General features: G+C 45.3%; 1 protein-coding gene across 2 annotated transcripts in view; it reads left to right on the top strand.

The window, feature by feature from the left end:
• The window catches only part of shank2b (SH3 and multiple ankyrin repeat domains 2b), a 262,152-nt gene that overhangs the window by 216,243 nt on the left and 23,013 nt on the right, over positions 1-22,896 (top strand). For both annotated transcript variants that reach the window (XM_049717383.2, XM_049717384.2), the window contains 5 exons: positions 1,756-1,836; positions 3,942-3,965; positions 5,620-5,732; positions 6,290-6,395; positions 10,969-13,453. In XM_049717383.2, the coding sequence (XP_049573340.1) occupies positions 1,756-1,836; positions 3,942-3,965; positions 5,620-5,732; positions 6,290-6,395; positions 10,969-13,453 (2,809 nt within the window). The remainder of the gene's footprint in view (positions 1-1,755; positions 1,837-3,941; positions 3,966-5,619; positions 5,733-6,289; positions 6,396-10,968; positions 13,454-22,896) is intronic.

Raw genomic sequence — 22,896 nt, 5'->3', positions numbered from 1 at the left:
ATTATTGTATCGCATTATACAAAAATATATATTGTGGGTGTTCGTTAGGCCCACAGTTACACATAGGATTGCAATGATTAGTCCAAGCATGCTTCTTTTACATCTGTTGGCAAGCAGTTAAACGTTCATCTCTCTGGGCGGCGGTTTCAATAGTCAATGTCGTGTATGAATCACACACGGCCCCTGGAGCGGGCACACCCCAACCCCGTGCCCAGCCACAGCCCCGCCCGAACAAGAGCGGGCCCGGCATTGCAACATCGATACGTCACAGGTTGGCCACCCCTGTCGCGATCATGCCGCTAATCCAAATTAGCATTGTTAATAATATGTAACAATAATAACAACAACAGTAACAATTATGTATAAACAACTTCAACAATATCACAACCAGACAGTCAAGGGCCAACACCCTAAATATGTCTGCTCTGCTTTATAGCAACAGAGCCAACGCCCTATCACCGGCCCTCCACAATAAAGACAATACACAAGCACAACAGCACAAAAAACCTCACAAATGACACAACATAAAAGAAAACCCCGGATTCCCCCTCGGAAGTTTTAACACAATAGAAAGAAAACTCCGGATTCCCCCTCAGAAGTTTTAACACAATAGAAAGAAAACTCCACATTCCCCCTCGGAAGTTTTAACACATTAGAAAAAAAACTCCGGATTCCACCTCGGAAGTTTTAACACAATAGAAAGAAAACTCCGGATTCCCCCTCGGACGTTTTAACACATTAGAAAGAAAACTCCGGATTACCCCTCTGAAGTTTTAACACATTAGAAAGAAAACTCCGGATTCCCCCTCTGCAGTTTTAACACATTAGAAAGAAAACCCCGGATTCCCCCTCGGAAGTTTTGACACATGAAAAAGAAAACTCCGGATTCCACCTCAGAAGTTTTAACACAATAAAAAGAAAACTCCGGATTCCCCCTCGGAAGTTTTAACACAATAAAAAGAAAACTCCGTATTCCCCCTCGAAGTTTTAACATAAAAGAAAGAAAACTCCGGATTCCCCCTTGGAAGTTTTAACACAATAAAAAGAAAACTCCGGATTCTCCCTCTGAAGTTTTAACACAAAAGAAAGAAAACCATAAAGAAACAACCACCTCCACATACTAAATCATTAAAGTATCAAATTTGGGGTCGGGAAAGACAATTCCTCTACGGGGCGGAGGCCACAGTTTATGAAGGAAAAAGCCTTCTTACCTTCTAAGGGTGGGGCCCCAGGCCTTCAGACGGCAGAAGAAGCTCTCCCGCTCAGAAGTCTTAAAACCGCTCAACTGGACATCACGTCAGGGTCACCAATTGTTGTGTTTTGTTCATGATGTCTGTCGTTGAGCAAAGAAAACAAAGATGGGGAGTATTAGTTGGTTCTTTATTTGCAAGATCTTGGGTTGCTTCACGGCAGTTAGTACAGATGAGAACAACCACGTCAGACTCCAGATCAGAAGGTTTTATACTCTCCGCAAGCAGGAATACGGAAGGGAAGAAAAGGGAGGGGAAAAAAAGCAAAAACATATCTTCATATGAATGTCTTATCTACTGAATGTTTTGTATCAATGTGTCATGACGTTAATGAGCTCTGCCTTATGTGTAATGGAAAAGTTAAGAAGCTGTGTGCCATGTCTGTGCTCTGATGGAGCAACTATGTTTGTATAAATTAATATAGAATTAATATAGAATATTTAGACATTGCTGTTGCTCCCTTTTCAGTACCTGTGGTAACTACTATGTTCTTTTGACCCCTCAGCTCCTCCTCCACCAAAGAGAGCTCCCACTACTGCCCTGTCCATGCGCTCCAAGTCAATGACGTCTGAATTAGAGGAACTTGGTAAGTTTGCTGGATTTCATTTGACTCCTGAGGGTCAGTGGCGGGGAAGTCGTTGTCTAATAAGTCTTCTCTTTTGCTCGTGCTTTTACCTTATTCTAATTGATTAAAAAACTAGTGGATAAAGGTAAGCGCTTTATGCTGCATGACCTTTTGCTGCCCATTTTGCCCAGCTTGTTTCTCCGCCAGCTTGCAGCATCCAAATGATGATGCTGTTCAAGTTTCTTTACTGCATTTCACTTGAGTTGGACTCTCCTTCCTCATTTCCTGTCCATTCTCACCATCATGCATGAAAGCCGCTGTGGCTATAAAAAAAAAAGTCATTAGTATGATATGAATGTATTTATCTGTCAGTATCTGTATTGATGAGCATCACCACAGAGTAGTTTTATTGTTGCATTAATATGTGGACACGATGCCAAACTGTGTACAAGGGGATAATGGGAAAAAAGAGACTGCAGAAGATAAGAAAGGCAAGGATGAAAAGGCATGGTGAAAGTATCATGAGATAGACCGAGAAGATAATGAAGTGAAATTAATGTATCCAGTTTGCAAGTGTAGTCAAATGTATGCATTAAAATATTTAATGTAGCAATATATAAGAATTTGACGTGAAATAACAGCCTTAAAGTTAAAGTTAAAAAGTCCCAATGATTGTCACACACATCTGGGTGTGGTGAAATTTGTCTCTGCATTTAACCCATCCCCGTGTGATTTTGATCCATCCCCTGGGGGAGAGGGGAGCAGCGAGCAGCAGCGAGCAGCAGCGGTGCCGCGCTCGGGAATCATTTGGTGATCTAACCCCCCAATTCCAACCCTTAATGCTGAGTGCCAAGCAGGGAGGCAATGGGTCCCATTTTTATAGTCTTTGGTATGACCCGGCCGGGGTTTGAACCCACAATCTTCCAGTCTCAGGGCGGACACTCTACCACTAGGCCACTGAGCTTAAAATATTGATAGTAAAATATGTTGGCTTGATGACATTATTTTGTTCATTTTTATTACAACTTTTAAAAATGGCCAAGACATTAGCTCTTTCAAAATAATATATTGAAATCCTAGTATTGGTGGAGTAAAAAAAAAAAACATCTTCTGCCTTATTCCCTAGCCCACTGATGTTAAACTAGCCCACCACATCATTTTATGTCAATCCCCAAAAGAAATTATGTACTAAAATACCAAAATTGCAAACTGTCTTCACTTTCAAAAACACATTTGTTGTTACCAATACCCTTTAAAATGAATGTATTATTTGAACACATTTGACTACCATCTGATTTTAAAACTAGTTATTCATCAATTTGCTACTGGAATTCCCCAAGAATAGGTAATTGGTGAGAGTAAACTGGCATTAAGAAAAACATGTACATTGAGACACTTTAATTTGTTATTAATTTTCAAATTTTTACAATATTCAAATCTGGGGGCCCAAGAACCTGAATTGCATTTTTGCCTACATTTGTATCTTTTTAAGTCAAGTCAAATTTATTCATATAGCCCTTTATGACAGAAACAACTCAAAGAGCTTCACATCTTCTGATTTTACCTACCCCAAAAAAGGACACAGTATTTTTTAGGAGGAAAAAAAATATTCAACCAAGTATTCTAAATAGATGTGTAAGTTTTTTCGTCTGTTTTTTTTTCTCAAAAAAGCTCATGATTTACTGTACACACTTTGCTCCATCATCACGAATTGCTGTACTGTGCCCCGTGTCAAAGTTGCACGAGCATGGATAGGGGTCATTGGTGAAAAAATAAATGGCAGAAGAATGAATTAACTTCTGCAGAAAAATGCTGATGGAAACATTCATGTGGTCAGCATGTTTTTCTTTCCAGATCTGCTGATTTTACTTGTTTACTTAATAGTACTGTTTTGCAGAAGTGGTAAGTCTACTGTGTGTATTATTATACTGTAGCCAGCTTTGTATTGATACTATTACATTGCTTGTACCTTATTTAATTAGAATGAAAGCAAAGTTTACTGATGGATAATAGAAACATAATTTCTAACCTATGAGTAGTAATCAAATTGATTAATGACTGTTTTCCAAACAAATGGGGTCTGTCTTGTACTTGTAAGACTGAACAATGTTTTCTGTCACTCCAAGCCACTCTAAGGAAAAAGAAAGGTGGTAAGTTATTATAGGCATGCTAACAGTATGATACTGTATATTGACTGTATTTTCTCCAGTTTTCTGCGATGAATTAACAATGTTTTTTATTTATTGTGGTTTTTTTAAACTGTTGTTGTCTTTCTCAGCCACTGCATGATTTGCTGTTGTAACATGAAAGTGTGTTCAAGGATTTATGTCTGCTTGCTGTACAACACTTTATTGTTTGTTCTTCATTTTGGCTTTTGTTTGGTTAGGATGTTTTTGAATGGTAGTCCACCAACTATTGTTTCCTGAAGCAGGCTGACACACAATTTTCTTTTGTAACACTAAAGCCTGTATCTCACTGAGCAGCGAAGGTTAGCGAGGGTTTGTGCACGGCCTGAATGTTGATTTTTCATCAGGGTTCATTCGAGGTTGCAAAAACATTTGCCAAAAGCTTTAATAGTCAACAGTTTTTGTCATTTGCAACTCTTTGCAACCTTTTAGGAACCAGGAATACCAACATTTGCTACATGCACACTCGTGACTACGTGAGATACAGGCTTAATATAAAAACCTATCCAAAACATGCCATGCTGAGCAGTGTAAAGTGTTTGAGATTGTGTTTATATGTCACCAAAACACATACCAAAAAAATAAACATTCTCTGTGAGTCAATGTTTGTTAATTGGGTCTGACCTAAAAAAAAAAAAAAAAAGGAAATTTGCTGTCATTTCTTCTTCTTTGTGTGTGTGTTTATTCTTCCTCCTATTCCCCCTGTGTCACCGCAGGCTTATATTTCTATGGTTTAGTACAGTAAATGTGTGCACATTTGTATATGTGAGGAGAAAGGTTATTCCAATAAAATTATAAAAAAATGTTCAGTCAGAGATAGGTTTCCAGGGCAACCATGTTACATGTTCTGTGATGATGTAGTTGAAATCCAATTGGGAGGCAGCTTCCAGAGAAAGGAGATGTTTATTTTTGCGTGTGAGTAGTGTGTGGATAGTGTCTGACTGCGCTGAATATATAGTAAACTACTTAAGATCATTGATTCTCCTTTCCTCCCCTTTCCTCCCTTCCTTAAACCTACCCACCTCTCCCCATTCCTCTCCTCTGTGTATAGATGCGCAGCACCTTGTAATGCATGGAAGCTTTCTACAAACGAAAGAGAAAAGTCAGGGAGGTGATGTGAGGCTAGATCAGGGCTAGCATGTAGCATCTGTAAGCATAACATATGAAGTGGGCTCATTCTAATGGCATCATCGCAGAGAGAGTTCAGCCCAGACAAGTATGCAGTCGATATCTTTTACATGTCGGATTCAACAAAAAAAGAGAGACCAGACAGAAAGCTCATGGCATACTTGATAAATGAACAATTATTCCTGATTTGGTATTGACTGAGGAAGAACCCTAATAGTTGGATGATGCTATTGAGTCGGCTGCTTGAAAAGACTTTGCACGGCTTTCAAGGCTTGACACACCCAAGACATTTCATCTCAGTCCACTTGCTCCCCCTGTACGTATTACGCTAGTGTTTTCTGTTGCAGCTTCATCCGCAACTGAGTGTGGTAAAAGGAACCCAGTGAATGATTAGCTTGCATTTGGCTCACAAGAAGCTTTGCAAACCAAAAAACAGCTTGGTAGTTTTCCCATTGTTTGTTCATGAAATCATGAATTGCCTTTTTTGCAGGTAAAGTTGAAGAGATGACGCATGCCCAGAAGACATCACCAATTGATATGAAGATCGCAACAATCAAGCCACGGCCATCCAGTCGTTGCTTGATTACACCCACTGAACTAAATGTAAGATACCACAACTGTACTAATCTGTAAGAATTTTATGAAGTTTAAATTGGAACAGGTACATGTTCACAAAATATTTCTGTTGTATTTGGCCTCGCACAAATCTGCTTGGTTCTGGAGCTGGAATGGATGGATTCTTTTTCCATTCATTTTAATAAGGAAAAGTGTGAGAACTGAGGTTCCGATGTAACTGAAGCCTGATTCACGCAGTCCGATCATGAGCCTGTTTTTATCCTGATTTCTCCCCTCTTGACACTCTTAAGGACACTCCAATTGTTGTAATAGCTACAAAGATAATTTTGTTAGATATTTCTGTCATGTGTTCGGATAGATTTTAACCGCTCAAAAGAATGTTTGGGCCACTCTGATCTCAAATTGGTAATATTCAACATGTTGAATTGTTTTGACCCAACTTCTTGTGATGTGTGCGAGACAAAAAATGTGTCCAAGACAAAAATAAAATTTATTAAAATCATTTCAGGAGATAAGGATTACAGTGTTAAAATTTCAAAATACTTGTTTTCTCTGTATGTTAGTAACAATTTTCATGTTTGCAGTCTATGTACCATGACCGCCAGGGAGTAGCAGTGGTCCCACCCACTGTGCCAGGGGCCTTTCTGGGGTTACCAGAGAAGGGCGTGCTTAGGAAGCAAAAGTCTATAGGTATGATTACATTTTAGATGTTTATGTATTGTGTAACACTGATGACGTGCAACCTGAAAAATTACAGTAACTTGTGCCCTTGTACATTATCAACTGTACCAAATATCACTTTAATGCTCAGAAGTCTTGTTCTTGCTCTGTGTGCAACAATTATATTAAATCTTATAAATTAGATATGATTATATTATAAATTATATCCATCCATCCATCCATTTTCTGAACCGCTTAGTCCCCACGGGGGTCGCGGGCGTGCTGGAGCCTATCCCAGCCGTCATCGGGCAGTAGGCGGGGGACACCCTGAACCGGTTGCCAGCCAATCGCAGGGCACACAGAGACAGACAACCATTCACACTCACACCTAGGGACAATTTGGAGTCTTCAATCGGCCTACCAAGCATGTTTTTGGAATGTGGGAGGAAACCGGAGCGCCCGGAGAAAACCCACGCGGGCCCGGGGAGAACATGCAAACTCCACACAGGGAGGGCCGGAGGTGGAATCGAACCCGCACCCTCCTAACTGTGAGGCGGACGTGCTACCCAGTGCGCCACCGAGCCGCCCTTATAAATTATATTAGAGTATAAATTAGATATATTAATTAGAATGATGTCGGCTAACTCGGCGAATTCTCCATTGATAATACTGAGTTGTTATTAAGATGATGAATCGTGGTCAGTGCTTTGGCACTTTGTTGCTGAGCAGATGTTTTCCATCACTATGTAATGAACAATATTCATTAGACAGCAAAATTAAAGAACAATTTCTTACATTATATTCTTTGGTTAGTTACATAACAACAGGTATTTTAAATTTGACACTTAAAAACTGGTCTGCTGAAAGAGTAGTGCATCTCCAAGGTGTTATCTGTCACTAAAAGTGTTTTCGTTGACCTTCCATATCTATTAGATGGCTGGATGGTGTATAGATTTTGATTCAAGTTTCTTGTTAACATTTTGATCATTTACTTTTTTATTATTGTCCTTTTTTCATTGCAAGTTAAGATCATTTGTAATGATTTTCTGAGTAAGAGTGCCGTGCACTTTAGCTTTACTTTACATTGATATTCTCTGCTTGTACTATCAAGCGTAAAAAAATAGGTTCACCACATTATTCTATACTAACCCTAATTATTATGTAAAAACAATACCATAATATAAACCCATATTTTTGTAATTGTATAATTCATTCATTGTAATATCAATTTTGTGACATCTATATATTTATTTCCTTGTTCATCTATTTATCCATCCATCCATCCATCTTCTTTCGCTTATCCGGGGTCGGGTCGCCGGGGCAGCAGCTTTAGGAGGGACTCCCAGACTTCCCTCTCCCTAGCCACTTCATCCAGCTCATCCCGGGGGATCCCAAGGCGTTCCCAGGCCAGCTGAGAGACATATAGTCTTTCCAGCGCGTACTGGGTCGTCCCCAGGGTCTCCTGCCGGTGGGACATGCCCGGAATACCTCCCCAGGGAGGCGTCCAGGAGGCATCCTGATAAGATGCCCGAGCCACCTCATCTGGCTCCTCTCAACGTGGAGGAGTAGCGACTCCGAGTCTCTCCCGGATGACCCGAGCTTCTCACCCTATCTCTAAGGGAGAGGCCGGACATCCTGCGGAGAAAACTCATTTCGGCCGCTTGTATCCGGGATCTCGTTCTTTCGGTCACGACCCATAGCTCGTGACCATAGGTGAGGGTAGGAGCGTAAATCGACCGGTAAATTGAGAGCTTTGCCTTTTGGCTCAGCTCTCTCTTTACCACAACGGACCGGTACAGGGTCCGCATTACTGCCGATGCTGCACCGATCCGCCTGTCGATCTCGCGCTCCATCCTCCCCTCACTCGTGAACAAGAGTCCAAGATACTTGAACTCCTCCACTTGGGGCAGGATCTCATCCCCGATCCGGAGAGGGCATTCCACCCTTTTCCGATCGAGGACCATGGACTCGGATTTGGAGGTGCTGACCCTCATCCCGACCGCTTCACACTCGGCTGCGAACCGTTCCAGCGAGAGCTGGAGATCACGGCCTGAAGAAGCCAACAGCACCACGTCATCTGCAAAAAGCAGAGACGCAATGCTGAGGTCCCCAAACCGGACCCCCTCAACGCCTCGGCTGCGCCTAGAAATTCTGTCCATAAAAATTATGAACAGAATCGGTGACAAAGGGCAGCCTTGGCGGAGTCCAACCCTCACTGGGAACGAATCCGACTTACTGCCGGAAATGCGGACCAGACTCTGGCATCGGTGATACAGGGACCGAACCGCCCTTATCAGTTGGCTCGGCACCCCGTACTCCCGAAGCACCCTCCACAGAACCTCCCAAGGGACACGGTCGAATGCCTTCTCCAAGTCCACAAAACACATGTGGACTGGTTGGGCGAACTCCCATGGACCCTCGAGGATCCTGCCAAGGGTGTAGAGCTGGTCCACTGTTCCACGGCCAGGACGAAAGCCACACTGCTCCTCCTGAATCCGAGGTTCGACCTCCCGACGGACCCTCCTCTCCAGCACCCCTAAATAGACCTTACCGGGGAGGCTGAGGAGTGTGATTCCCCTGTAATTGGAACACACCCTCCGGTCCCCCTTCTTAAAGAGGGGAACCACCACCCCAGTCTGCCAATCCAGAGGCACTGTCCCCGATGTCAACGCAATGTTGTAGAGGCGTGTCAGCCATGGCAGCCCCACAACATCCAGAGCCTTTAAGAACGGGCGGATCTCATCCACCCCCGGGCCCTGCCACCGAGGAGTTTTTTAACTACCTCGGTGACTTCGACCCCAGAGATTGGAGAATCCGCCTCAGAGTCTCCAGGCCCTGCTTCCTCAATAGAAGGTGTGTAGGTAGAATTGAGGAGGTCTTTGAAGTATTCTCCCCACCGACTCACGACGTCCCGAGTCGAGGTCAGCAGCACGCCATATCCACTGTAAACAGTGTTGAAGGTGCACTGCTTCCCCCTCCTGAGACACTGGTCGTGGACCAGAATCTCCTCGAAGCCGTCCGGAAGTCATTCTCCATGGCCTCACCAAACTCCTCCCACGCCCGGGTTTTTGCCTCAGCAACCGCCAAAGCCGCATTCCGCTTGGCCATCCGGTACCTGTCAGCTGCCTCCAGAGTCCCGCAGGCCAAAACGGCCTGATAGGACTCCTTCTTCAGCTTGACGGCATCCCTTACCGCCGGTGTCCACCAGCGGGTTCGGGGATTGCCGCCACGACAGGCACCAACGACCTTACGGCCACAGCTCCGGTCAGCTGCCTCAACAATAGAGGCGCGGACCATGGTCCACTCAGACTCAATGTCCCCCGCCTCCCCCGGGACGTGGGAAAAGCTCTGCCGGAGGTGGGAGTTGAAGCTCTTCCTGATAGGAGATTCTGCCAGACGTTCCCAGCAGACCCTCACAGAGCATTTGGGTCTGCCAGGTCGGACCGGCATCTTCCCCCACCATCGGAGCCAACCCACCACCAGGTGGTGATCAGTTGACAGCTCCGCCCCTCTCTTCACCCGAGTGTCCAAAACACGCGGTCGCAAATCCGATGACACGACTACAAAGTCAATCATCGAGCTGCGGCCTAGGGTGTCCTGTTGCCAAGTGCACACATGGACACCCTTATGTTTGAACACGGTGTTCATTATTGAAAATCCGTGTCGAGCTCAGAAGTCCAATAATAGAACACCGCTCGGGTTCAGATCGGGGGGGCCGTTCCTCCCAATCACGCCCTTCCAGGTCTCACTGTCATTGCCCACATGAGCATTGAAGTCACCCAGTAGAACGATGGAGTCCCCAGAAGGAGCGCTCTCCAGCACTTCCTCCAGGGACTCCAAGAAGGGTGGGTACTCTGAGCTGCCGTTTGGTGCATAGACACAAACAACAGTCAGGACCCGTCCCCCCACCCGAAGGCGGAGGGAGACTACCCTCTCATTCACCGGGGTGAACCCCAATGTGCAGGCGCCCAGCCGGGGGGCAATAAGTATACCCACACCTGCTCGACGCCTCTCACCGTGGGCAACTCCAGAGTGGAAGAGAGTCCAGCCCCTCTCTAGAGGGCTTGTACCGGAACCCAAACTGTGTGTGGAGGCTAGTCCGACTATATCTAGTCGGAATTTTTCTCTCTCGCACACCAGCTCGGGTTCCTTTCCAGCCAGAGAGGTGACATTCCATGTCCCAAGAGCCAACTTCTGCAGCCGGGGATCAGACCGCCAAGGTCCCTGCCTTTGGCCGCCGACCAGCTCACACTGCACCCGACCCCTTTGGCCCCTCCCACAGGTGGTGAGCCCATGGGAAGGGGGACCCACGTTTCCTTTTCGGGCTGTGCCCGGCCGGGCCCCATGGGCGAAGGCCCGGCCACCAGACGCTCGCCTTCGAGTCCCGCCTCCAGGCCTGGCTCCAGAGGAGGGCCCCGGTGACCCGCGTCCAGGCGAGGGAAAACGAAGTCCATTTATTTTACTCGTCATAAGGGGTTTATCTATTTATTTATTTATTTACTTACTTGTGTGTTTGCTTAGTTAATTATTGTTTTTTATGTTTACTTTGAATAGTGTTACCATATTCTAAATCTGTATTTACTTTCTGCTCACTTTCTTCAAGGTACAACAGAGGAGGAAAAACAGGGTTTCCTTACACCACCTCTTCTTAAGTTCTCCCGTAGCCTCTCCATGCCAGATACTTCAGAGGATATCCCTCCTCCTCCAGGCATTTCTCCCCCCTCACCACCTGCCTACAACTCCCCTGCTGTCTCAACACCGAAGAGTTACGGTACCACAAGACCCAGCTTCACCCAGAACTCACCTAACGCAGTGACAAGTATTAGTAGAACCTCAGATATTGGTACATTGAGGAGAGGTTATCACAGACAGAGTTCAGAGCATTTTGAGAGCCCGCGCACTCGAGGGCGTACACCAGTGCCCGAAAACCCTTACTCTGAGGTAGGCAATAAAAATTTGTATGTGCCAGCAAAACCAGCCCGAAGAAAGGGCATGCTAGTAAAACAGTCAAATGTTGAGGACAGTCCAGAAAAAACATGTCATATGCCAGCAAGCCCATCGGGCCCAGTTTCCATGCCTACTACACCTGTTGAGCGAACATGCTCTTCCATCCCCATTCCGACCATCATTGTCAAGGAACCATCCACCAGCAGCAGTGGCAAGAGCAGCCAGGGTAGCAGTATGGAAATTGAGCCCACCACTCCAGAGCACCCATCTCTAATGCCAACTGGTGGTGTAAGTGGTGGTTTGCGTCCTGAAGACCCAATGTCTCTAGGCAACCCATTTGCGGCAGCTATCGCTGGGGCGGTACGAGACCGTGAGAAAAGACTTGAGGCAAGAAAGAACTCTATTTCCTTCCAGTCAGTAGATATGGGGGATGATGATTTAATTGGCCCTACACCAACACCTCGGCTTCGGCAGTCAAAGTCCATTGATGAAGGCATGTTTGGTAGTGACGAGCGACTTAGGAGGATGATGGTTCCAGCAGTGCACCTTGGACCTCCTGTCGGGGGAGGCAGTGGAAATATGACCGATTTCAACACTCCAGAGCCCACAGTTGTTCGGGAGCCTCTAAACACTAAAACAGGACAATGTCCTAACTTGGACAGCCCCGTTAGTCTCCCAGCCACACCACCAAAGAGCCACTACAGGGCCAATGGAACCTACCTTCATCCTGTCACTGGTAAACCTCTTGAACCTAATTCTCCTCTTGCTTTGGCCCTCGCAGCTCGTGACCGAGCAATGAAGGAGCAACAAAATCATCAGCAAAATCTTCCTCAGGTTCCGCAAACTCCCAAACATGAAGCCCATTCCCTCCCCCTGCAGCCAAGCCACAAACCAGATCTTAATCAGCCACTCTTTATTGATACCAAGTTGCGGTCTGGGATCGAAACGAGTTTTGCTGCTATCTCCTCTGCAACCATGGGTCGTCCAGGTCGAGGCGGCTTGCGGAGGCAAATGACTGAGCAGAAATACGACTCTGACGCAGCCCGGGAAGAGCAACAACATCAGGCAGTTGAAGAGAGGAAAAGTGCACCAGCAGATGTGGCTGACACTCCTAAATCAGCTGGGCTCTTAATGGTTCACACCAGCACAGAGGCAAGCAACAAGTTAAATAGTCAAGAGTTGGAAGGGCAGGATAGCAACAGGCCATCTGAGCTTAAAGACCCCAATCAACCTGATCCTCGCAGTGGACCATCATTGTCTATTAATCCTCAGTCCTCCTCAACACAAAGACGCACCATTCCTCTAGGGGAATCCTTAGATGAACCTGTGAAGCTACCCTTCAGGATACCCCCTCCTCCTCTGGCGTCAGTTGACATTGATGAGGATTTTGACTTTGTAGAGCCACTCCCACCTCCCTTAGAGTTTGCAAACAGCATTGACATCCCTGATGACCAGGCGAGTGCCATTGCACAAATGCTTCAACAACAGAGAAGGAATGGGGGGCCTCTGCTCCCCCCATATAATGTCCATGCCCCTACACTTGTTACTGATCAACACAAACGAATGACAAACAGTACTCCCCCTTCGTATCCTCTTCCCCCACCAGACCCAGAAGCAGGGATCGGGGACTCTGGAATTGAAGAGGTAGACAGCCGCAGCAGTGGCGATCCTCAGCACATGGAGACCACCAGCACCGTGTCAAGCATCTCCACCCTTTCGTCAGAGGGAGGCTTCTGTGACACCACCCTGGAGAGCCTTTATGCTACTGCAGATGGGCATTCCTTCCTGGTGGATAGACCCCCGGTACCTCCGAAACCCAAAGGAAAATCGGTCATCAACAGAACTTCACTTTACCATGACGCCCTAATTGAAGAACCACCAGAATCTTATGGGTCCCCACCTCAGGCTCTTCCTGCTCGAACTTCATCTTCTGAACCTCCTAGGACGCCCACTCAAAGGACATCAAAGCTGTGGGGTGATCAACCCCCTGAGCTTCATAGCCCCCCATCTACACCAGACACCAAGAACACAGTTATCACAGAGTTGAGCTCCATTCTGCAACACATGAATCGTGATAGACCACCCAAGTCAGGAGAAAGCCTCGACTCCCCCACAGGAAACCAAGAGGCCTTTGGAACAAGGTATAAAATGACTCACTTATTTTTTTTTTTTACTGCTGTGGCATTGCTTGATATATTTCTCATTTAGTCCTTTGTTAAGTTTTTGCTAGGGCTGACATCTGCTGGTCGGTTGGTTTGATGTTTGGTCGACAAGGACCCTTGTCCGACCAAATTCTTATTGGTTGAGTAATCGTTGATCACGGGACGACAATGACTTCGGATTAAACCATTATTATGGATGGGACCGGCTATAAAATTTAGTCTAAATTTAAATAATACTGTATTATAATTAAATAAGTCAGCTGTATTTTTTGTAATAAATATAACAATCAAAAACTCAGACATGAAATAATTTGCCCTCCATTTTTTACTTCACCATTTCGAACTTTAACCAAGAGGAGAGACTACTGCGTAGGCTGGCGCAGGTGGCCTACCTGACATTTTGTTGTCCGTCATGATTAAAATTGTGACCCGATCATTCTGCGAGTGATAACTTACATCCTAATCGGACTGATATGCGCCACCGGTCAACCGGCACGTGGGCGTTGTCACGCCAGCAGAACCCGGTAACGATGCTGAGCTAAATCCCTCTTTTCAGCTTGTCTGATTTAGATCCATTAACCCCATTGCCACATTTCATTGCTTGGTTTGATTTAGCATTGTGGTAAGGACCAGTCAGGGCAAGAGCATGTAGTGCACTGTAGCTGATTTAAATAATCTATCTGTTTTTGCCTCAGCAACCAATCCCATGGGTGAAAATTCTTGAGAGTGGACCTATTTAGGTGATCATTGTTGACAACATCTGTCAACAGTATTTGCCAAAGCTACAACAGACAATACCACCGTTCATTTGTTTGTTACATGTCAGATCGTGAGGTCTTCCAGGTTGTTTTGGGTTTATGACGGGGTAGTCATGAAGAATATATGCTGATAACAGCTACAGCTGCAAAAATATTCTTGTTGGGTTATTTATATATTTGTAAAAGTAGTATTGCAGTACCCCTCCGTGAGTCGTCACCTTATCATGGTGGAGGGGTTTGCGTGTCCCAATGATTCTAGGAGCCATGTTGTCTGGGGCTTCACACCCCTGGTAGGGTCACCCCCATAGCAAAAGGGTCCTAGGTGAAGGGCCAGACAAAGCACGGCTCAAAAAAACCCTGATGAAGAAAAATATATATGGACTCAGTTTTCCCTCGCCGGGATGCGGGTCACCAGGGCCCCCCTCTGGAGCCAGGCGTGGAGGTGGGTCTCGAAGGCAAGCGTCTGGTGGCCGGGCCTTCGCCCATGGGGCCCGGCCGGGCACAGCCTGAAAAGGAAACGTGGGTCCCACTTCCCATGGGCTCACCACCTGTGGGAGGGGCCAAAGGGGTCGGGTGCATAGTAAGCTGGACGGCGGCCAAAGGCAAGGACCTTGGCAGTCTGATCAGAAGCTGGCTCTTGGGACATGGAATGTCACCTCTCTGGAAAGAAGCCCGAGATGGTGTGCAAGGCAGAAAAGTTCCGACTAGACATAGTCCAACTTGCCTCCACACGCAGTTTGGGTTCCGATACAGGCCCTCTCGAGAGGGGCTGGACTCTCTTCCCCTCTGGAGTTGCCCATGGTGAGAGGCGTCAAGCAGGTGTGGGTATACTTTATGCCCCGCGGCTGGGCACCTGCACATTGGGGTTCACCCCGGTGAACGAGAGGGTAGCCTCCCTCCGCCTTTGGGTGGGGGAGCGGGTCCTGACTGTTGTTTGTTTCTATGCACCAAACGGCAGCTCAGAGTACCCACCCTTTTTGGAGTCTTTGGAAGAAGTTCTGGAAAGCGATCCTTCTAGGGACTCCATCGTTCTACTGGGTGACTTCAATGCTCACGTGGGCAATGACAGTGAGACCTGGAAGGGCGTAATTGGGAGGAACGGCACCCCCCGATCTGAACCCGAGCGGTGTTCTATTATTGTCGATAATGAACACCATGTTCAAACATAAGGGTGTCCATGTGTGCACTTGGCACCAGGACACCCTAGGCCGCAGTTCAATGATCGACTTTGTAGTCGTGTCATCGTGTTTGCGGCCGCATGTTTTGGACACTCGGGTGAAGAGATGGGCGGAGCTGTCAGCTGATCACCACCTGGTGGTGGGTTGGCTCCGATGGTGGAGGAAGATGCCGGTCCGACCTGGCAGACCCAAATGCTCTGTGAGGGTCTGCTGGGAACGTCTGGCAGAATCCCCTGTCAGGAAGAGCTTCAACTCCCACCTCCGGCAGAGCTTTTCCCACGTCCCGGAGGAGGCGAGGGACATTGAGTCTGAGTGGACCATGTTCCATGCCTCCATTGTTGAGGCAGCTGATCGGAGCTGTGGCCGTAAGGTGGTCAGTGCCTGTCATGGCAGCAATCCCCGAACCCGCCGGTGGACACCGGCGGTAAGGGATGCCGTCAAGCTGAAGAAGGAGTCCTATCGGGCCGTTTTGGCCTGTGGGACTCCGGAGGCAGCCGACGGGTACCGGATGGCCAAGCGGAACGCGGCTTCGGCGGTTGCTGAGGCAAAAACCCGGGCGTGGGAGGAGTTTGGCGAGGCCATGGAGAATGACTTCCGGACGGCTTCGAGGAAATTCTGGTCCACGACCAGTGTCTCAGGAGGGGGAAGCAGTGCACCGTCAACACTGTTTACAGTGGATATGGCGTGCTGCTGACCTCGACTCGGGACGTCGTGAGTCGGTGGGGAGAATACTTCGAAGACCTCCTCAATTCCACCGACACGCCTTCCATTGTGGAAGCAGAGCCTGGAGACAAGTTGGACTCTCCAATCTCTGGGGTCGAAGTCACTGAGGTAGTTAAAAATCGCCTCGGGGGCAAGGCCCCAGGGGTGGATGAGATCTGCCCAGAGTTTTTAAAGGCTCTGGATGTTGTGGGGCTGTCATGGCTGACATTTTCGGCAGTAAGTCGGATTCGTTCTCAGTGAGGGCTGCCCTTTGTCACCGATTCTGTTCATAACTTTTATGGACAGAATTTCTAGGCGCAGCCAAGGTGTTGAGGGTGTCCGGTTTGGGGACCTCGGCATTGCGTCTCTGCTTTTTGCACACGACGTGGTGCTGTTGGTTTCTTCAAGCCGTGATTTCCAGCTCTCACTGGAGCGGTTCGCAGCCGAGTGTGAAGCTGTCGGGATGAGGATCAGCACCTCCAAATCTGAGTCCATGGTCCTCAGTTGGAAAAGGGTGGCCCTCTCCGGATCGGGGATGAGATCCTGCCCCAAGTGGAGGACTTCAAGTATCTTGGGGTCTTGTTCACGAGCGAGGGCAGGATGGAGTGTGAGATCGACAGGCGGATCGGTGCAGCGTCAGCGGACTCTGTACCGGTACGTCATGATGAAGAGAGAGCTGAGCCAAAAGGCAAAGCTCTCAATTTACTGGTCGATCTACGCTCCTACATTCACCTTTGGTCATGAGCTATGGGTCGTGACCGAAAGAACAAGATCCCGGATACAAGCGGCCAAAATGAGTTTCTTCCGCAGGGTGTCCAGAGACTCGGAGTAGAGCCGCTGCTCCTCCACATTGAGAGGAGCCGGATGAGGTGGCTTGGGCATCTCACCAGGATGCCTCCTGGACGCCTCCCTTGGGAGGTGTTCAGGGCATGTCCCACCGGTAGGAGACGACCCAGGACGCGCTGGAGAGACTATGTCTCTCAGCTGGCCTGGGAACGCCTTGGGATCCCCCGGGATGAGCTGGATGAAGTGGCTGGGGAGAGGGAAATCTGGGAGTCACGATCCCGGATAAGCGGAAGAAGATGGATGGATGGATGGATGGATGGTATTGCAGTATTTAAATATGTTTTCATAATTGTGCTTTTTCAAATCTCATGCTTTACTCTCTCAGAATTTCTTTGGGTGTTAGGTAGAAATTCGCTGGGCCTGAATTAACAGCACAATGGGAGAGCAAAGGCAAATTTTTATACCTGGGAAATAGCATCGATAATCATTTAGATTTAATGCCAGAAATGGACTAATGAGATTTGCTGACAGCTTCAAAGTAGTCCTTTTTGCCAATATTTTGAATGAATGTCTCATTTTGCAGGTTTGGAAACATTAAGATATGTCTGCCTTAACGCCTTGTTGGCTTGAGAGATTCCAATAAATTACCAGAAGTTATCAAATGTTTGTTGTTAGAGATTCGCTTAAGTGCTTTATGCTACTTATTTTGCAAGAACCACACGGGAGACAAGTAAGTCCTTTTAGACACCTGCAGGTGGAGAGTCCATTCGTCGCTGTGCGTACAGTGATGTTCGAATGGAGGTCTGACTCTCCCTCCTGCAAGAGCATATTTATTAAGAAAAACAGAGTGGGGGTAAGAGTGGACTGAATAGAGAAAGCCTTTGAGCTCTAGTCAAAACATAGCAAGGGGTGTTTTACGGCTTTGTGTAGGATGGGACAATCTAGGTTATTTATCACAGGTTGCATTCCAAGATAAGCATAAAACTAATTTAGCTAGGTTATTTATTACAGGTTGCATTCCAACATAATCATACGATAAAGATAACCTGGAAAACCCTGACATTTGTGAAAGCCATCAAGTAGTGATGTCCTGATAAAAAATGTTGGGCTTCCGAGCCGATTTCATTAGGATGTGCTCTTTTTGATACCGATCCACCCATCCTTTTTTTTTTTTTTACTTCAGCTCTAAGGTGCGTAAAGGATCATATATGGATCACTTCCATGTTTTGTGACACGTACAACAAATTGAACAGTCGTGTTTTGTTCTTTTTAAATAAACCTATGAGTCAAGTCAAAATAAAGAACAAAATAATATATTTTAATATTTTTCATCTTAAGCCTTAGCAAAACTCAACTTAAACTGTATGATAAGAGCTCAAGCACACCCATAGCTCTTGTTGTATACGTATTACTATTAGTTGCTGCAAATATGACATGTTACTTGATGATATTCTCATTGTATTTTACTAGAGACAGAATCAGTAAGAATCCATTTGATAAAACTCAAAGAAATGGGAAAATTGTTTTGTGGAAACAGTACCTGAATTACATCAGCTCATGTTTTTTTTTTTTTTTTCAATTTCATAACTCGGCATGAGATGGGAAATAAAAAGCAGAATAAATTATTAATTGGTGGCATGCATTTTGCATGGACAGTCCATTGCTCATCTTGGGGGGTGTATAAAGCAGGTGGGAAAATTGTTGATTGCGTTGGGCAATTCTTTTTTCTGTTCCAATTAACAAAGTAAGACCAAAATGGTTACATCCATTTTTATTCATAACGGTGAGATGCCCAGCAGCTGCATTAGTCCTGCCTTGCATCACTCCATTCATGCTTCATGTCACATGCTACCATGTTATCCTCATTTCCATCATCTGTGCTTGGTCTGTTGACCTTACATTTGTACTCATTTCATTTTCACCTCATCTCCATTTACTCCACTCATCAGTAGTATCTTCATCTCTTCTTTCTTCATGCTCCCCCAGTCCACCCTCACAGGTAGGGTCCATTGGCTGTTATCATGCCATATTTGTTTACTCATAATAACTATAGGTTTGGGACATGGATTTTACCATTTAATATGGCCATTTGGTACGCAGTCATATACAGTCAAAAGATTCGGTAGACTGCAAAGTTGTTAGTAAGTTAAAAAGCCAGGAATTTATCACAGACAAAATGAACATAATTCATTTAGGTTTGTTACTTAACAGTGTTTCTTGAATTTTTCAAATATGCTCCATGCTTGTTAATATTCTGTTTTATTTGAAATAGAACAGTTTAAATACAATACAGTAGCCGCTTTTCCCAGTGTTGTCAGACCCCATCCTTTTGTCTTCTCTTAAAGTTGTGTTACCGTCCGCTAACTGTGTTTGAGCATGTAATTGTCAGGCGCAGAGCAGGGAGAGGACTCGAATGCAGAGATTCCAAAGTTCAACAAAGTGTTTATTGTCTTCACTGATGGTCGAACAAAAAACGCCTCACGAGGAGGGAAAAAAGGGGAAACTAAGGCGCCTCGAACCGAGGGAGAAAAATGAGAAATCAAAGCGCCTCGAACCGAGGGAAATACAAAAACCAGATAGCGATGTAACCAAGTTAACATCGGTGATCAAAGACGTTCAAACAAGGCTTCTACGTGGACTCAAGGGTTTCGTGATCGCTAGTGTTCTCAGCAAGGCAAGACGCACTGGCACTGGATACTAGGAAAGACGCGGGTTATATGGACACAGGAGGGGAACACAGGTGAAGACAGTTGGTCATTGACGCAGGTGCACACACTTGGAATCAGGGGATCACGTGACCGGACGCACAGGGGAAGAACACACTGACTGGAACGAGAGGAAAATCACACAATAAAACAGGAAATGATCCGGACGACACATGACAGCATGACAGTAATAAGACAAACGATTTAAATGCCAAAAGTCAATGCTTGAAATTAGCGGTTAGTGGGTCATAATTAGCATTTTCCTCACTAAAATCAGGGCTGCTCTGATTGATCTGTGGCGATAATTATCAGCCGATATTAGTGAAAAAGTGTGAGATTGGTGAATTTGATTAAAGCGTATAAGCAGTCGAGTCAAGCTTGGTGGTACTTACACCACAACTACCTAGCTAACAACAAGTTTTGCTGACTACTAATGTGGGTCTTCACGTTGCAAACGCACTCTAGAGTCAGTAACCATTACCTCCATGGTGGCAAATAAGCTACAAATCTAAAAAGTATCATTCCTATAAAGGGATATCAAGGAACGACTGAGAAGTTATGCTAATTGCTAAGATAAACTAATTCTGACACAGCTAGCGTGTTTAACACCGGAATTAAGTGCTTTTAGAAGCGTATGTTTGAGCCCAAGTAGGGTGGACGGTTATTAGCCACCTTTTACATTTGTACTTGTATTTTAATGCATTATGGGTGAAAAATGCTACATGTTGAATTGCTGAGATCAGATGTGATGGTAAAAACTTTTAATGCCACTCTCCATTAAGATAAGTGTTTTTTAACAGAATGAATCATGAATAATGCAGATGAAGTATCTTTTTTTCATGACTTTGATACCAATGTTTCAACTAAAATAATGATGACAGCTTTCGCCTTGTGGCGCTGGTTGGCGAACACATTGCAATATGGTTTATCGTTCATTTATGGTAACACAGTGTTCATAATGTGAGAACTGTCAGTGGATTCAAAATGATTTGGTTTTCTAAGTGAATTTGCCATTTACATATGTAGTTCTTGTCTAAATTAAGAATTATTAGTGGGTGACTGACTGTCATGAATCTTGAATAGAAGCAAATCCTGTTGAAATCAGATGGTTTTGGAAGTTGGTCTGTCTCATTTTTATGATGCTCAACATGGCTTACTTATATTTTAATTGAATCCCAAGACCATATACTCCATTTGAATACCAGCAGTTAAAATGTCAGTTTTCCATAGTACCGTATTGACCCGAATATAAGACGACCCCGATTATTGGCTCGGATGGTTATGCTATTTTCGCCCCCGGGTGTCGGTCAGAACACAGGAGGGAAAACGTGGTTCAGTTTTGATTGCTTTACTGAATCATTGGCAAAAAAGTAACAGGCACTGTGGCTCATAGGGGCATACAGGCAAATTGGCAAAAGGGTATTGTGTGAAGGGTGTGTGTGTGTGGGTTGTGGGGTGTGTGGGTGTGGTTCTGCCACAGACAGAAATACAATACGCAAGTCAACACTCAACCTCTGACGTCACACAATACTAGTAGACGGCACACATTACATAACTAACTGCGCATAACGGTTCCGCTATACTAAATTCAAGAGATTCAAGATTCAAGAGTTTTTTATTCGCCATGTTTGAGCGTGCCAAACAAGGAATTTGACTTCGGTAAATCACAGCCTCTGTTCAACATTTAGGTGACTAACAAAAACACTCAGGACATGTGAAAAATGGCAGATATTCTCAAACATCCCCTGATCTTAAACTCCCAAGAGGGCAAGGAAAAACTCAAAACTCCAGCTAGGGGAATTGAGAAACCTTGAGAAGAGACCACAGATGGGAGGGTCCCTCTTCTCGGATGACCAGGCTGCAATGGATGCAGAGAGGACACATAGTACAAACAGTGTAGACAATTCTAAAAAGGTGTGGAGAGCAGGATGTTATTGCACAGTAATGACTCTGAGACTCTAAATAACCATAAATGAAATACCCTCGGCAACACCCAAACATAAGTCATAGAGACAACAAAACACATTTGCTGGCGACCACTGCGTAACGGCTACTCATACGATGCGAGGCAAACTTAGAGGAGCGTGCCGGAGCTGTCAATCAAACGGCGCGCACACGAAGCAAACCGCAATCGGACAAACGGCACAACAGTGGACAGTAGTAACAATGAAATGTATATACTCACTTTGTGTCAAAGACGCACACGATGATAGCAACATACTCAGTCGATACCTGCAACCTTTAACTTACCGCTGCGCACAAGCTCCAACAATCGCGATAAGCTAAGGTAACTCACGCGAAAGTTAAGGCGCCGTGACGTAACTTCACTTTAAAGATATCTGCCACCATCTAGTGTTGTGAATGGTTATAATGTCTAAACCCCGAATGTAAGACGACCCCCACTTTTTCAGTCTTATTTCAATGCAAAAAACATCATCTTATATTTGGGCCAAAACGGTATGTCTCCTTAAAGCAGTGCGTCTCAAATAGCAAAGCAGGCCCGGCAGGGAAACATGATAATTAGATACAATGTTATGGAGGTGTACTTATTACAATTTAATAGACAAATTCATAGTAACTGAGGTTAATTAGGGGGGATATTTTCCTCTTTTTTCAAGTCAAGTCAAGTTTATTTGTATAGCCCTAAATCACAAGCAGTCTCAAAGGGTTTCACATAGACAAACAATTGACAATTGACTTTTTGCGGAGCTTAACAGATAAAAACCTAGCACTACCTTAGCACAAACCAATATAGTCGTTGCCCCCACTGTGGCATTTTCAAAGTGTATTATACAGGTCTCTAATTGCACATTCTTATATAGCTCAAAATGTGTGTAATTTGAGGGCATGTTGTCTGATGTGATTAAATTCAATTAAGTCACCGTTAGGCTGTTCTGATGAACAGGTTGTGTTCAGTTGTGAGCCCTAAAGTAGTGGTGCACATCCTGGTAAATTCTACTTATTGCTTGTAATCTGTTTTTTTTTTTTTGTTTGCTGCTCCAAAACTATTGTGTCGTTGTGTAAACCCGCTGATATACAAAGGTTGGGGCTCTGATTACCAGACCGCATGTATGGGGAGAAATTTGTGTAAAAATTCCATCCAACCATTTTCTAAACCGTTTATCATCACGAATGATAAATCAGCTGGAGCATATCCCAGCTGACTTCGGGCAGTAGGAGAGGTACACCTTGAACTTGTTGCCAGTAAATCACCATTGTGTAAAAATTTACTCACACAAATACAGCCACAATTTTCCTATGTTTTTTCAGATCCACAAATATATTGGTGATTT

This window comes from Syngnathus scovelli, chromosome 4 (genome assembly GCF_024217435.2).
Source record: "Syngnathus scovelli strain Florida chromosome 4, RoL_Ssco_1.2, whole genome shotgun sequence".
Taxonomy (NCBI): Eukaryota; Metazoa; Chordata; class Actinopteri; order Syngnathiformes; family Syngnathidae; genus Syngnathus; species Syngnathus scovelli.
Note: the sequence above shows the minus strand (reverse complement) of the source record. Positions and strands in the feature narration are given on the sequence as shown.